The sequence below is a fragment of the Mastigoproctus giganteus genome, chromosome 5 (genome assembly GCF_048544385.1).
Source record: "Mastigoproctus giganteus isolate SK-2022 chromosome 5, ASM4854438v1, whole genome shotgun sequence".
In the NCBI taxonomy this organism is placed as follows: domain Eukaryota; kingdom Metazoa; phylum Arthropoda; class Arachnida; order Uropygi; family Thelyphonidae; genus Mastigoproctus; species Mastigoproctus giganteus.
In genome coordinates this window covers 14,473,091-14,489,477 of record NC_143579.1, presented here as the reverse complement: position 1 = coordinate 14,489,477, position 16,387 = coordinate 14,473,091, and the positions used below count along the sequence as shown (strand labels likewise).

The 16,387-nt window shown below is 41.5% G+C and overlaps 2 protein-coding genes across 2 annotated transcripts in view; one reads left to right on the top strand and one right to left on the bottom strand.

The window, feature by feature from the left end:
- The window catches only part of LOC150085189 (beta-hexosaminidase subunit beta-like), a 69,275-nt gene extending 55,764 nt beyond the window's left edge, over positions 1-13,511 (bottom strand). The window contains exon 1 of the mRNA XM_090373075.1: positions 13,382-13,511. Within this exon, the coding sequence (XP_090229201.1) occupies positions 13,382-13,471 (90 nt within the window). The 5' untranslated portion in view covers positions 13,472-13,511. The remainder of the gene's footprint in view (positions 1-13,381) is intronic.
- Positions 13,512-13,524: 13 nt separating this feature from the next.
- Positions 13,525-16,387, top strand: part of LOC150085185 (immunoglobulin domain-containing protein oig-4-like) — a 302,327-nt gene continuing 299,464 nt past the window's right edge. Inside the window, exon 1 of the mRNA XM_090373077.1 lies at positions 13,525-13,578. The gene's annotated coding sequence lies outside the window, so the exon portion shown is untranslated. The remainder of the gene's footprint in view (positions 13,579-16,387) is intronic.

Below are 16,387 nucleotides of genomic sequence, written 5' to 3'. Positions count from 1 at the left end.
TCGATACATTATCAAGTAGCGCATCACCAAATTTAAATTTTTTCAACCATTTATGGACTTCATATGTAACCTTGTGTGCACAGTTGATACTCATAAAGTGAAGGTGCTTGAACAACAGTAATTGGATCAGCCATTTTTTACTCACTTTTCGCTATTTTCCGAACGGAACTTCACCCATGCTAGTCATCAACAGACTAAGTGTCATTGTACTTTCGAAGTGCATCGACTATAATCGCTATCTACAACGGCTTCTGCAATTTTTTGGCAAAATATTTACCTTGAAAGATTTGCACGAACTTTTTTGGTCACCTGATAATAAGCAATAATTTGGTCATCTGGTAATAATCAAAAATATCCTTTAGTGTACTTAAAAGACTAACACAATTTCAACTAGATCAGTAGTAGGCAAACACCAGTAAGTACTGTGATATAATGGAATGTGCATGATTAAGTCCCTTGATTGGACGAGATTCCCTTGGTTCGTCCAGTTTCCTGGACGAAAAACCATGCTACCCTCATTTGAAACCGACTAACTCAGCCACGTTGTGAAAAAGTCCTTGCGTTATCCACAGAACTCTAACTCAGGTCTTTTCCACCCAATGTGGGGAGGACAGTGATCCTACCAACTGTGCTACCCATGAAGGCAGATTAATAGATAGTTAATTAAGATTGGATAAAAGATACACCGATGAGCCAAAACATTATGACCACTTACCTAATATGATGTTGGTCTTCCACGTGCAAATTCAAATTCAAATTATTATATTAGGGCTACCCGTAATCTCTTACATATATGTATTATGACTGTAAATCGCGTGTGTTCTCAGGTCGATTTCCTGTTTTGCTGGACGAAAAAGATCCCAGTTTCTGGTGGGGGGAAACCTTGCTATATACGCCTGAGACCGACTAACTCAGCCACGGAGCGAAAAAAGCCCATTAAAGTTCCTCGCGTCATCGAAGGGATTCGAACCTGGGCCTTTTCCACCCGGTGTGGGGAGGACGGTGACGATACCACTGTGCTACCCACACAGACCCTCAACGTGCAGCCAAAACAGCTCGTACCCGGTGAGGAATGGATGCTCCAAGATTTCAAAATGTGTCTTGTGGTATCTGGTACCAACACGTAACCAGCAGACCCTTTAACTCCTGTAAAGTCCGTGTTTGAGACGCCGCAGATCGGAGTTGCTGTTCCACCACAAACCACAGATGTTCGACGGGATTGACTTCTGGGGAAGTTTGAGGCCAGGGCAATAACTGGAAGTCTTCCTCATGTTCCGCTAACCAGTATCGAACAATCCGGCGGGCGGTGTGGCATGGCACATTATCCTGCAGAAAGACGGCACCGCTAGAGGGGAAGACCGTTGCCATGAAAGGGTGTACTTGGTCAGCAATGATGTTTAGGTAGGTCGTAGATGTTAAAGTGCCCGGCACATGGATGACTGGACCCAAGGTATCCCAGCAGAACATCGCCCAAAGCATGACACTGCCGCTACCGGCTTCTGTTCGTACCACAGTGCATCCAGGCGCCATCAGTTCCCCAGGTAAACGACGTACACGTACCCGGCTGTCCACATGGTGCAAAAAAAAAAAAAAAAAAAAAAAATATATATATATATATATATATATATTAGGATCTCTTGTAAATGATTACATCTACCCATATATTTTTTTGTCTGTAAATTCCGCGTTTTCTCTGGTCGATTTGCCTGTTGGCTGGACGAAAAAACCTTGCTATCTACGCCTCAGACCGACTAACTCAGCCACGGAGTGAAAAAAGCCCATTAAATTTCCTCATGTCATGGAGGGGATACCACTGTGCTACTGCGGAGACGATCCACATGGTGCAACAGGAAACGTGATTCATCGGACCAGACGACCTTCCAATCACTCAAGGTCCAGTTTCGATGCTTGTGTGTCCATTGTAGGCGCTGTCGCTGGTGAACCGTGGTTAGCATGGGCACTCGGGGTGGCCTGCGGCTAAGCAGCCCCATTTTCAGCAGGGTTCAATGTACTGTGTGTTGTGACACATTACTCCCGTCACCAGCATTCCAATTACCGGCGAGTTACGCCACAGTCGCCTTTCTGTTGCCACGAACCACCCAGGAGAGCCTTCGCTCACCTCGCGCATCGATGAGCTGTCGTCGTCCAACACGTCGCCTGCAGTTCGTGGGTTTTCCCTTCTTCGGACCACTTTTAGTAGGTACTGACAACTGCTGACCCTGATCCCGCATACCCGCCGTAGTTCACCTGCAGTTGCTTCAATTTGCATAATGACTGGCTGGTCATAATGTTTTGGCTCATCAGTGTAGTGCATTAATATTATTTAGTGATTGTGGGAATTAATTGTGTTCAAATTTTATCTCCTTGGAACTGAAATAGATCAGTGAGTATAATAACTAAAAGTAACTGAAGTCTCAGAGTAAGAAAGCTAACGAACGATATATTATGGAAGGGAAAGAAACGAATGCTAGGAAATCAACTGTAGGATCAGATGGTGAGGAAGAGGGTTCCCCTGCTTCCTCCTAAATTTTTCCAGTCACAAGGGGGAGTTTAGGAAATATGGGGAATTTATTTACTTTAGAGAAGCCAATTATGAGCAGTAAAGAGAGAGAGATAATCTTTAATGCCCTTCACGGCCAAAAAGCCCGGGGTTTACATTTTTACAGCCTCCCGAAACTTCCGGGAAAATCGAACAATTATTTACAAAAAAAGGTAATTTTACAAATGGAAACATATTTTGATACAAAGGAAAGAACTCCTTATGAGAGTTAAGTTTGATTGAGCTGACTTAACATCGAGATAAGAGCACCAGCTCAATCATTGCTGATTAGTCCTACTAATCATAACTTTTTTCCAGTAAGTCCGGTCAACAGCGAATTTGTTAAGGTCGGCGTCAAGTGCCTGGGTTTGCTTGAGCATCTGCTGAGGGAGGAACCTGTCTGAGAGATGGAGTCGTGCTGAATGCGAGTAGAGCTCGGGATTGACCCTAAGGGCAGCAGGGGGGGATCCTCCAGCCACAGGTATCCCAGAATGAAGGTGTTGCAATGATGCCTGTTATCACCTTGACTGTTGCTAGGAGGCGTTGGTCGTCGACTAAGGCGGGAAGCCGTGGAATCCCGAGGGAGTCGGCAAGCTGCGTGGTACGAATCAGAGCTGGAAGGTTGTGCTTCCTGTTGGCCCACTTTAGGAGCCAGAATTCTGTGGCAAAGTGTGGTTTCTTTATTGACGGTGCCGCTGACGCTCAAATTTCAGCAGCATAGAGTAAAGGTGGAAAGATAATTGTTCTTATGTACCTCACGGTTGTCTTTTTATCTCTGATATGAAGGAGATGTTGTTTTGCTATCCACCGGAGTCTTGAAGCACGTGTGAGGAGCATGTCTATGTGGGCGTTGAATCGAAGTTTGGAGTCGAATACAACGCCCAGATCACGATGGCTGGACACAATTGGGATGAGGGTGTTGCCGACCGAAGGTTGGAGAGAAGAAGGAGTTTGCTTCAATGAATACACTATGAATTCGGACTTAGCAGGATTGATCTTGAGCCCAAACTGGCAGAGGTAAGATGTGACTGCAGTGAGTGTGTTGTTAATTTCCATTTTTATCAGATCAAGGTCTTGACCAGGGATGGTGGGAGTGAGTATCTTGATATCATCTGCATAGCTCAGTAGATATCGAGAATGTGCAACCAGTGGGAAGATAATAGATGAGAACAGAAGTCCGGAAAGGACCCCTCCTTGTGGGACTCCTGCGGTGACGGATCTAGTAAGGGTGCGATCTCCTGTATGAAGCTTTATAACTCTGTTATTCAGAAGAGAGGAGAGAAAGCATAATATGTTCCCTGTGATCTGAAAGTGGCATTCCAGGAGAGTGAGTAGTTGGTTTACTTGGATGGCATCAAATGCAGCCTCAATGTCTAAGTAAGTAACAGCTAGTTCGTGCCTTTTCTCGATTGCTGACAAGATAGTATTCGTGGTGGCTAGCAGATTGGTAATCGTTGATCTGTTTGGAAGGGAGTAGTGAATTTGGGCTGGATTACTGGGCAAGATCTGCTTGGTGAGGATGGGGAGTAAGGTCTTCTCCAGAAGCTTCAGCAGGCTGGAGGAGTTGGAGATGGGTCGGAAGTGTTTAGGTTTCGATGGCGACTGAACTTTGGCAAAAGGTTTGATGAGATAGTTTTTCCATTGCTGTGGGAAAATATGGTTCGAGAGTAACTGGTTGAAGATAATTAAAAGTGGCTGAATAATGTACGGACTTAGGCATTTGAGCATGAATTAGGGAACTCCATCATCACCAGTGATTGACGAGGCAGGTAGAGAATTGATGGCGATGATCAGCTGTTGTTTTGTGATCTGAATGGTGTTCAACACTTCTTGCTGGGTGGGCTCTGTTAGTAGAGCCAGATCTGAGTTTGGCATAGGATTACGATTAAATCTTGTGACGAAATCGAGCCACAATTCAGGATCAAGTTGCAAAGGAAAATGAAGGTTCACTTTCTTGCATGGAATTTTTCCTTTAGCCAGATCACGGTTAACATATAATTTGACTGCCTCAGATTTCAGGCGATTAAATTGAGCCCGTGCCCTTGAATAAACGATGCCATCATTGACATTTTGCGACTGTTTCCATATGCGATGGAGCTGTTGCTTCAGCTGGAAACTCATTTTGAGTTCTGAATTCCACCAAAGTCTTGTATGGACTGATTGTGATTTTTTTAGAGGCAGCATATTTGGCAACCGTGTTGATCCAGTTTGTGAGAATGTTCACAGCTAGCTCTGGGTCACAAGTCTCTAAGACCACCCAGGGAATGAGAGAGGTGGTTCTGATGCACTTATCTACATCAAGTAAGTTGGGGCTAGTGATGTCAACCTTTTTTGTTGTCCTTCTGTCTTCTAATTTGGGGGCTGGCAGATATGCAGTCACATGTATTGGGACATGATCAGAGTCAAATGACGTTTCTGCAATGTAATCAAGGGTGCAAGGGATAGAAGCTAGGACTAGATCTAAGAGGTTATTCCTCCTGGTTGGAGCTTCATTAATAAGTTGTAGATCAGCACATCTCAAGTGTGCCAGAAGATATTTTTTCAGATTAGATAGCTGAGGAGGTAAATTGAAATCACCACAAAACTAAGTGAGAAGCTGTGGGATGCAACTGATTGATTATCCAGTTGGAAACTTCAAGGATGATTTGCTGGGAAGGCATTGGGAAGGCGTATACACACCACACAGATGTCAAACGTCACGAAGTTGTATCCTAACGTAACGAGGATTGCTTCATAGTTAGGGGAGTTACTGGATTTATTATCCAATAGCTTGAAAGCGGATTTCTTGTAAAATATTGCGACGCCTCCACCCTTGCGTGCAATCCGAGATGTGAATACGACACCATAATCAGCTGGGGCAGCTGCCGCTAGGAATTCTTGATCATGAAAACTTGAGCCAGGTTTCGGTGATGGCGAGCAGGTCAAAATATCCGGGGAGCAGAATTTGCTCCATTGTGTCAAGCTTGTTCCTAAGACTACGCACATTCTGATAAAAGATGGTGCAGGCAGGTACTCTAGGTACTTTGATACGGACGGGTGGTCTCTGCCATGGCACTACTCGATTCAGCGGGGTGTATTTAGGACTGATGAGCACAGGGATCGGCATATTGGTGTTCTGTGTCTGTGGTTCTGGTTGCGGTAACGAGATCTGGGATTGCTATGAATCAGGGTACCATTGGTGGGAGTCCTTTCCATTACTTCTATATCGCTGCCCTTTTTGCACGAGATATGGCATAACAAGAGCACCAGCAGGCCAGATTTCAGGATTGAAGAGTGCTTCAAAATCTGCATCAGCTACGTCGATCTTAAAGGAGGCGTAGGTGGGATATTTCGTGGATAGCTTGGTGACTCTACCATTCATTTTGAATGTAGCAAGAAGGTTTTCCACATCATCAGCTGTAGTAGCAGGGGAGCGTCTACTAATGAAGACATTAGGGATCCGCTTGCTCATCATTCCAGTGTTCGCAATTTGCATCTTGCTGAAGTGCAAATTGGTTCCAATAACTTTAAGATTGGGGCTCAGTTCCTTAAGAGTTGGATTACGGGTCAGTGTTTGTTCTTTTGTTCGTTGGCTTGCAATCATTGCATACGTTGTAGTGTCTCTATGGGTCTTTACATTAGATACAATCGTAGTCCCTGTATAATGGTTACCTCTCACGTTGTGTGAGGCGGAGCCACAATTATGATGTACTTCAGCAGCCAAAGTATTATCCGGTTTCGAGCGCGAGAACCCCCATATGTGAGTTTTGTGATCGCGAATAGGTGCAATTTGGCAAGTTCTGCTCCTGATGACTTCTTTGGATCTTCTGTGAGGCAGTATTTCCTGAGTATCCGTTGGCATCTGCTGTGATTTCAGCATATACTGGTCTAGTGCTGCGTTCAGGGCACTCAACATCAGACTCACATATTGTAAGAATGGGGGATGGAGAGGGGTCATGTGGTAATAAAGATGGTTTGGTTTGGGTAGGAGCTCTCGGTCGCGTGAAAGTGTTCGTCCGGAGGATGCTGCTCATGATGGTTAGTTTGAACAGCAAGATCACAAACAGATTGCTTCATGTCATCAAAGTTTTTCCCCAACACCTCCAATGTTTTGTGTATGCATTCATTGTATTCTCGTAGTCGCTTGTTTTCAAGCAGTAGGTAGTAGTAGTAGTAGTAGTGGCATGTGTTGCAAGAAAGCAAGTGTATGAGCTTATGCAGCATCAGCCAAAAAAAAAAAAAAAAAAAAAATCACACCATTCCCTCCAAATGACTGTCCAGTTCCTCCTTAAATTTATTCAACCTATCAACTTCCACAACGACAGATGGAAGTTTGTTCCAGCAATTAACCACCCGCTGGCTAAAGGCAAATTTCCGCACATCTGTTCTAGATCTGTCTTTTCTTAATTTGAATTTATGCCCCCTTAGGTTCGTAATCTGAACAAGTGGAAGGATCCCATCAGAATTCAGCGTGCTCAACCCATTCAAGGCCTTAAGGTCTGCGAGGATATTATGAACTGGGGACAGCTTCATACATAGAGTTGTCTCGATATTTGTGAGGAGCGAGACAAAGAGTGGACTGTGTTCGAGTGATGTTTGATTAACTATTGCGGAGATCTCTGTTGATAGGGTGTTATCCTGTTGGGAGCTACTAGATTTTTTCATGATGAGATCTGAAAGGCCATTTTGTTCTGCCAGTAATGAGTCAGGGGTCAATTCCACATGTGCATCTGACGATCTCAGTTTTTCCGCGTCTACCTCAGGTTCGGGTTGGGTCCTGTGCTCAGGTGAATCCGAAATTTGGTTAACGTCGTTAAAAGTTTCACCAGTTGTTCCTAGTGAATGCATATGATTTTCTCCCTTACAGGGGGGACACTGCCAAACTTTCCGTCGCTGCTTCCCGAGCCTCTTTAGGTCCAATGCGAGACATTTGCTTCCGTATGTCTTGAGACAGGAAGTACATTTTATAGCTACGTCCGGAACAATTCCACAAATTACACAGCTTTCATTATTTGGATGATCTTGCTTTAAAGGCATTTCCAGATTTTAGGCGCAGATTACAGGATTACGAGTGGGCTCGAAAAGAGTTTATAATTGTGTTTAGTAGTTGCCTTTACTACGTATCGTATTCCAAGCGATACGTTTACCGATAAGATACAAAATAAGTCAAAAATTACAGCTTATTTTAGTTGGCTAGACTTGTTACTGTTGGATGTAGAAATCCGCTTGTACGAGGCGTGGATAATTGCTAGGAGGCAGTAAATGACGCGGGTCGCCATGGTCACCTGACCGCAAGTACAAACTCATAGCGCATTTGCCTGACCTTGACCTGTAGCCGGAAGCGGTAGATATCTCTGGTGAGCCGTGAGTAGCAAAACAGCAAATTTTGCAGTATGAGAAAACTATAAATAATAAATACCTGGATGTCCAGGTCGCCACACAATGGATATCCTCTTGTTCAGTATCAAATTAGAAATACACCAACATCAAAATCATCATATAAACCTAAGCATAATTCTGTTAATTTAACTGATTAACAGGAGCAACAAAGGCACACAGCCATACAGCAACAAAGGCACAACTGTGGCCAGTACAAGTCTTATGGGAGTACCACACTGCCATAAGTTCGATATAAGGATGATAATGATCAAGCTGCTAATTATATAGCATTATCAGGTCGAGATAGGGATATCAACGAACAAGTACCCGAGGCTTCAGAGGTTAAAAATACCTCTAAAAAAAGTAGAAACAATAAGAGAAGGGTTGGATGAGGTCTAGAATGTCTCTTCTATGTATAAGGGAGTATCTAAAATGAGGAAGGATGTGATGAGCTTCCTAAAAGGGAAGAGTAATAAAGTCATCAAAGAATCAGCTGAAATTATAATGGAAAAATGGTCTAATTTGGAGACGGTAGCTATGGCGTTGTTAATGGAAAATGAAACACTGAAGGCAATAATGATGAAATTAGCAAACGAGAGAGTCTATTCCAACAAAAAGTGCCGAAAACCTTTTAGATGATGATGACAACAGCTAGGGAAGACAACGATAGAGTCACGGGTTTAACGAGTTATGAGGGACAAAGAGGAGATATTGTTCAGGATCGTGAGCAATTACAGAATCAGGCTCCTAAGCGAACGTATGTAGAAACAGTTAGTGGATCCCAGTCTAGGGGGGGACAAGGTGATAGCCTCAATATCAAATGTTGTAACATTTGATATTGAGAGCGTTGGAAAACAGTGACCTTAAAACTAGTGCAGAGGTAAAACATTTGGTTACCAATATGCTTAAAACCGAGTTTAATTCGGTTGTCAGGTCATGAAGTTTTCTGCGTAACAACAGCTTAAAAATATAGAAACAGGGGTTCCCAAGAAGGGTAACTCGTCCATAATTGTTTACGATGTCCCTAAAGAACTAAGTCGGGAGGAAATCATTGAAGATATTCATTTTAAAAATATTTTTGCTTTACCCACAAAACGATGTGCAATTGCGGTATAGTTCAGGGACCAAAGCCAAGGTGGTCAGTTGGGTAATGGGATTCTCTCCTAGAGTTTTAAAATGTGTTCTATCAAACAACTGCATTTTTCTGGGCCATTCCTCTCATATGTTCCCCAAATTCACAGTGATCAACAAGTGTTTCAAATGCCTTGCTTTTGGGCGCTCTTCTAGTCATTGCGCTCATAAGGTAGTTTCCTATGACCTCCAGAGGAACTTCTAATTCTGTGTCGTCAGATGCTGGCCGTTGTCTTTGGACAAAGGACGACGACCATCGGAATTTTAATTTCTAGAGAAATTAAAATTCTCCAGATTAACAGTCAAAGATTTCGTGCTGTTTCAGATGAAATTCGTGTGGCTGAGCATGGAGGCATACGGAGTCTTCAGGAGCCATATTACTTAAAAGAAGTGGGTGGTTCTGACTTTAAAATTACAGGTTTTCCTATCAGTGTTAGAATGATTTATTACTTCATATCCACCTAAAACTGCCATCTTAGTAACATTTGGTTGTCACTGCAGTTCCTTCTTCCAGTACATATTGAATCCGTAAGAGTATCCCTTTATTTAGTTTCTTGGTACTGTTCCCCCACAGCTGACATTCTAATGTCTCTACAAGAATTAGAACAAATAATTTGTAACTTAGGTTCTTCTAAAGTCATCTTAAATCATAAAATTGCAGGAAATTCTAATGCTAAATCACCTTTGTGGTTCAGCGGACTTCTGGATACAAGAGGTTCTTCTGTTGAAGAGTTTGTTATGGCTAATAATTTACGTTTTTTCAATCAAGAAAATAAACTTTATATTTTTCAACGTTTATGGTGAGGGTAACGTAAATGTCACTATTGCCTCGCCAATCTCATTTCACATTGGGATATCATTATGTATCTTACGCATAGCGATCATAGAGCTATGCGTAATACTAATGGTCTTCGAGAACTGAGTAGGTTTTAGATGAAAACTATTAAATGAGATAAATTCAGAGAAGCTTTGGCCTTGGAATTTGGACCTGAAACTAGTCATGAATTGAATAGGTTCACAGAGCATGAATATGTTGCTTATGTTCAGAGCTCTGTTGTTAGAGCAATTACATACTCCGCCAAGAGAAAACAAAACAAGATGTCTCCAATACCTTGATGGTCGCAAGGCATAGTTACCTTGAGAAAACAAGCAAATTCGGCAAGGCGTGATTACCAACGACATAGACATTATTCATTCGTTCACAATAAAATAATATTCATGAATCTTGAAATGCACATCACTGTCACTCGTTTGGAGAGCTCTGGGTTCGATTTCTGTTGACACCTGGAGGAATTTCTAAAGTCCTTTTCAGTCGAGGCTATAGTTAGCCTCAGTAGGAAGTAGCAATTTATAAAGAAAAACGTAAATTTTACTTTAAGGCTATTGAGGATCATAAGCTTCGCTCTTGGCAGGCTTTTATTTCTGAAAGTGGTAACTCGGATTCATGGGGTTTGGTTTATAAATTATTCCTGTCTCCTGAAACTACTTTCATAGTGCCAAGAACGATACTGCATAACACATTAAGCGAACCTGGCACTATCTACTATTACCCAGCTGCAAGTCGTCTAACGGCCATTTCAAAGAATCATCTAAACGACGATTACTTGCCATCTGAGATGTGGCTATCCCACTGAGCAAGGCAAAAAAAAAAAAAAAAAAAAGGGAATGAAGTGATGTGGTCGCAAACTGAGTTTTTATAGACATGAATTTGCATAATGTGTGGCTCAGTAAGGTGGGAAATCGATTTCTATTGGATACTCGGAATTTGCATGCCAAGATGACTATTACATCAAATATTCGCCTTCGGCGACACTGTTCATCCACAATAAAATAATATTCATGAACCTTGAAATGCATATCACTGTCACTCATTTGGAGAGCTCTGGGTTCGATTTCTGTTGACACCTGGAGGAATTTCTAAAGTCCTTTTCAGTCGAGGCTATAGTTAGACGCTGTAACGATGTGCGAGTGTTGCGTGAGGAATACCGACAACAAAGCCCTCATGGTATTTGAGTCGTAACTGTAGTGTAGAAAATTGGAAACAATTATTGTGGCTTGAAGAATCTCGATTCACACTGTTTTATACAGAAGGCAAAACCAGAGTGGCACTGCATATGATGACGTATTCTTCCTTTCTCTTACCGTAAAAGTTGGTAACTGTTTAGAGAATGCTTGAACTCAGTTCGTTGGTATGACAGAAAAAAAAAAAAAAAAAAAAACTTTCACATTAGGGTTACCCGAAAACAATCTCATCCATCCATGTGTATTATGTGCATAAATTTTCGTGTGTTCTTCCGTCGGTTTGCCTGTTTTGCTGGACAAGAAAAACCCGCGTTTCCAAGAGAAAAAAAAAAAAAAAATCTTGTTGTCTTTGCCTGAGACCGATAACTGAGCCAAGGAAAGTCCATAAGTTTCTCGCGTTATTAACGAATTCGAATCAGGGCATTTTCTAGCTGGTGTGGGGAAGACGGTGATTATAACGATCACGTGCTACCTCGCGAGGACTGTGATTTGATAGGTCATTTATTTCAGCCGATCACATACACCCTGGAGTGTCTTATTTTTATTTCTCAGTAGATGGACAATGATAATATGACTAAGCATCCTATCAGACCTGTTTAAAAGACTTTCGAGGAACGGATGCGGAATGCAATCCTTTACCCGCTCTCCTTTCGTGAAAAGATGGAGAATTCTTCCCTTGTCACTCGTTGGAAGATGTCTGGACTCAAATGCCATCGGAGACTGGAGGAATTTTTAAAGGTCCCTTCAATCTGGACTGTTAGCTGAGTTCAGATGTAAGGAGTACGGAACCCCCATGAATTATTCTGGATGTTGTAACCTACACAGCATGCAAATCAGCTCATGAACGCACGAGCGAAAACATAATACAATATGTCGTCAAAAGTATCCAGACCACTGGAATTTCGAAAAAAATGAACTATACTTATCATACACGTGTTTTTGTTCTAGTAAGCTTAAGATTTATTTTCAGTCTTCTTGGGCAATAGAACAGCCTGAATATTAAGAGGAACACCAACCTGTGCAATGGCCACTCCAGAAAGCGGTCTGTTCAATCCTTCATCATTATGAAAAGCCAGTTGGAGATAACAAGGAATGATCCTGCTCTTCTTATTGTCACGGGCAGCATTACCTGACAATTCGAGAACTTCGGCAATCAAATATTCGAGGACAGCAGTCAGATGTACTGAGGCAACTGGACCTACATGCTCGGCATAGTTACCTTTACGTAAAACACGATGGATACGATCGATGGATTTAGAGGAATCTGAAGTCCGGTAAGAACGCGTCGTGCTCTTCACCTTGACATGTAACCATGACCAGACATGTTAACGATATACACACAGATGGGCGAAACCTCAAGAATGAATCTCTTAAGAATAGGTATAAATAGGTGTAGATATAGAATAGACAGACATAGAATAGGCGTTAGGAACAGGCATAAAAGAACTGCTTTCATACCTAATCCTAACACGCAAACTCTCTGCCTCAATGCAGTTTGCGTTACTTTTCAACACCTTGTTACAACGTGTCAGTAATTCGGCCAAACAGCTGTACTAGATGATATTCGTTCATAGTCCAAATAAAGTGGTCAGGTAGTGTACATATTTGTTCATTTGGTTTAAAGCGTAAGTGAAGAAATGAAAGGATGCAAAGGAAGAAATAAAACGCACCCGAGTTAAACCCAATACGCAAAATACAAACTAGAAAACACTTGAAAAGTGAATTCGAAATATATGAAGATACTGAATGGTGGCCACTATCTGACATCAGCTCACCATCAGTCTAACACATATTAGGGCTACCTGAGAACGATCTCATCTACCCATCTATAGATGATGTCCACAAATTGCGTGCATTCTGTGGTTGATTTTCCTGCGTAGTTGGATGAAAAACCGAGTTTGTAGGAAGGAGAAGACACCTTGCTGTCCACTCCTGAGACCGACTAATTGAGCCACGTGAAAAACAGACCATGTAAGCTTCGTGTATCTTCGATGGGATTCGAATCCATCCACCCGGTGTGGAGTGGACGTTGATTATAACCACTGTGCTACAACTTACGGTCTGTCGGTCGGTTTAATGTACCTGGAAAATTAATGATTTAAACGTATGCAGTTAAATTCTTTCAACTAAGATATATACGCCATCTAGCGTTAATTTATATGAAGGCTAATAACCTTATTCTATGTATAGTTAGTTAAACCTATTTCTAGTTTAAATTAATTTGCATACATCATCGAGAAAATTTTAAATTTATTGCGATGTATTAATTAATTATTCAAGGTGGAAGAAAATAAATATAATTTAATTATCTCTAAAGTTCTTTTCACTTACCGGGAGGGGGAGTCGTACTTCTATGTAGGTAATGAAGCTGCTCACAGCATAAACGCTGGCTAGAAGAACCAGTACGTGCAGTACAGTCATGGTTTCCGCGCTACTGAATGCTGAAATATCTCTGAAGTGAAGTGGGTGTCAAAGGTTGTCTATATTTATGTTCTATACGCCTTTCCTTTGAACCAATGAAAAGCCAGGTAGGCTCCAGATGTTTCTGTACACAACAAACAAGTTTGACTATCAACAGATGCGTATTTTTTATATTAATTTTCATACTGAAAAGATAGATCTTTTAATAAGAATAAAAGCTTTTAAACGGTAGCAAAGAACTCAATAATAGAATGAAATTTGTTATTAAAATAATGGAAATACCATGAAAATTTGAAATTCAAGCAGCTTCAACGGTTTGACTCACTTTCACTTAAGTATGGCGGCTAAATTTTGTATTTGTACTTTTAATGTCAAATTCAGACGGTAGCGCCCTCATATTTTTTTTTTTTTTTTTTTCGTACTGGGGTTCTCGTATTTTAAACGTTGGATGTTTACAAGCATCATGTTCTTTATTTTTTTATTAAGCATTCTTTATTATTCAAATAATTTTGAATTAAGTTAAATCGGTTAAAATTCAGTATAAGACTCTTTTACCCATGGATCTTTGCGATACAGAGAACTGGATAAGCTTAGCGGTAAAAGATAGAAAATCGTTTCCTGATTTTAAGCCAGCGCTAAAGGGAGGGGGAAAGTCTTTTCCCGATAAACGGTTTACCTGGTCCCCTTTCCTTACCACTGGTTTTAAATTGGCAAACAAAATTACGCGAAGGAATAGATCGCGCAATCATTGGAAGCAGTAGAAGGAGCTAAGCTTATCCATTCCTTCGTGTCGCAAAGATCCATGGGTAAGAGTCTTATATTAATTATTAAATTAATTTTAATTGTTAAATATTTTTTACATTATATAATCGCACTACTGACAGTACAGTTATGTCATGTAATCCTGCAACACGATCTGGAAAAGATGGGCTGAGAAGTGGCAACTGAAGTTTAGTATTGACAAATGCAAAGTGCTGCATATGGGTAGCAATAATCCGAGACTAGTAGTAGTAGTAGTAGTAGTGGCACTTGATGCAAGAAAGCAAGTGTAGGAGCTTATGCAGCATCAGGCAAAAAAAAAAAAAAAAAAAAATCACACCATACCCTCCAAATGCCTGTCCAGTTCCTCCTTAAATTTATTTAACCTATCAACTTCCACAACGACAGATGGAAGTTTGTTCCAGCAATTAACCACCCGCTGGCTAAAGGCAAATTTCCGCACATCTATTCTACATCTGTCCTTTCTTAATTTGAACTTATGTCCCCGTAGGTTCGTATTCTGAACAAGTGGGAGGATCCCATCAGAATTCAGCGTGCTCAACCCGTTCAAGGCCTTATAGACCTCAATCAGATCACCGCGCAGGTGCCCAGTCACCAGCCACTGCAATTTGCAGAACTTAAGCCTCTCTTGGTAAGAGGATCCCTTCATTCCCCTCACCAATCGTGTTGCTCTTCTCTGTACACGCTCAAGCAAATCTACATCCTTCCTAAAATGAGGCCTCCAGACCTGTACGCAGTACTCAAGGCGTGGCCTGACCATTGCCTTATACAGAGGGACATTAGGACTTACGGACTAACATACCAATTGGGTGGTGTTGCACTCGGGGTAGTGGAGAATGAAAGAAACCTGGGGGTAATTGTGCAGTCAGATATGAAGTTTTCTGAGCAGTGCAGGCCGTCTACAAGAGTAGCTCATGGTGTCTTGTCAATGATATACAGGAATTTTTCTAGCAGGGATAAGGAGGTGATTATTCCCTTGTATAAGGCAATGGTCAGGCCACACCTTGAGTACTGTATACAGGTCTGGAGGCCTCATTTTAGGAAAGATTTAGAGCTGCTGGAATAAGTGCAGAGAAGGGCAATGAGATTGGTGAGTGGAACAAAGGGGTGCTCTTACGAAGAAAGGCTTGAGTTTTACAAATTGCAACGTCTGGAGAGGGCACCTGCGAGGCGATCTGATTAAAGTATGTAAGGCCTTGAATGGATTGCGCAGGCTAAATGCTGATGGGATTCTTCCGCTTGCCCAGATTACAAATCTGAGGGGGCATAAACTGAAATTGAGGAAAGACTTGTAGAATAGATGTGCGGACATTTGCCTTTAGCCAGCGGGTAGTTGATTGCAGGAACAAACTTACATCTGTCGTGGAAAATTTAAGGCAGGACCAGACAAACATTTGGAAAGAATGGATGGGTGAAATGGGAGTGTTTTTTTTTTTTTTTTTTTTTTTTTTGGCTGATGCTGTATAAGCTTGCTTTCTGCCTCTACTAATGCTAATATTCTTAGGGGCTTTAGCCTTCTTCTCCCCGTGGGTACGCCTATCCCGAGGATATCTGTTTAAATAAAATATGAGTACTGAACTTTGCCATTTCAGATAGAATAATGCAACCCATTTAAGCTGTAAAAGCACAAAGCAGAGTTATATTGGATTAATAAGTGGGCTGTTTTTGTACAGTTGATAAGATCCCAGCCAGCCCACTTGTCAGGACACTATTTAGGGAACTCTCATGGTTGTATTGATGCGCCTGTTCGAACTGATTTTGATTACGAGTAGAATTACAGATGCCAGTCCATGGTAATATCTGAAAAAATGACATGCAGCAGACTGAACTTCTGTGTGATAGGGATTGGAATGAATGTGTGTGTGGAGAGAAATTATTGACTGTTTATGGGCAGACTCGAGTTGCTATAGAAGTTTTGAAGACACTGTCGAACGTGATAAACAATATTTGATAACAGAAAGGTTTGCATTTCGTGTAAAGTTAATACTATGGTTTATATTAAAAAAAAAAACACATAATACCGAAAGTGAAAAAGAAAGCCTGGTTCCTATAAAGTAAAGAAATATGCTGATTATGTTTTTGCAGTAACGTCGGTAGACGTGGTATGCATGTTGCAAATTCGAAACCCTACCACAA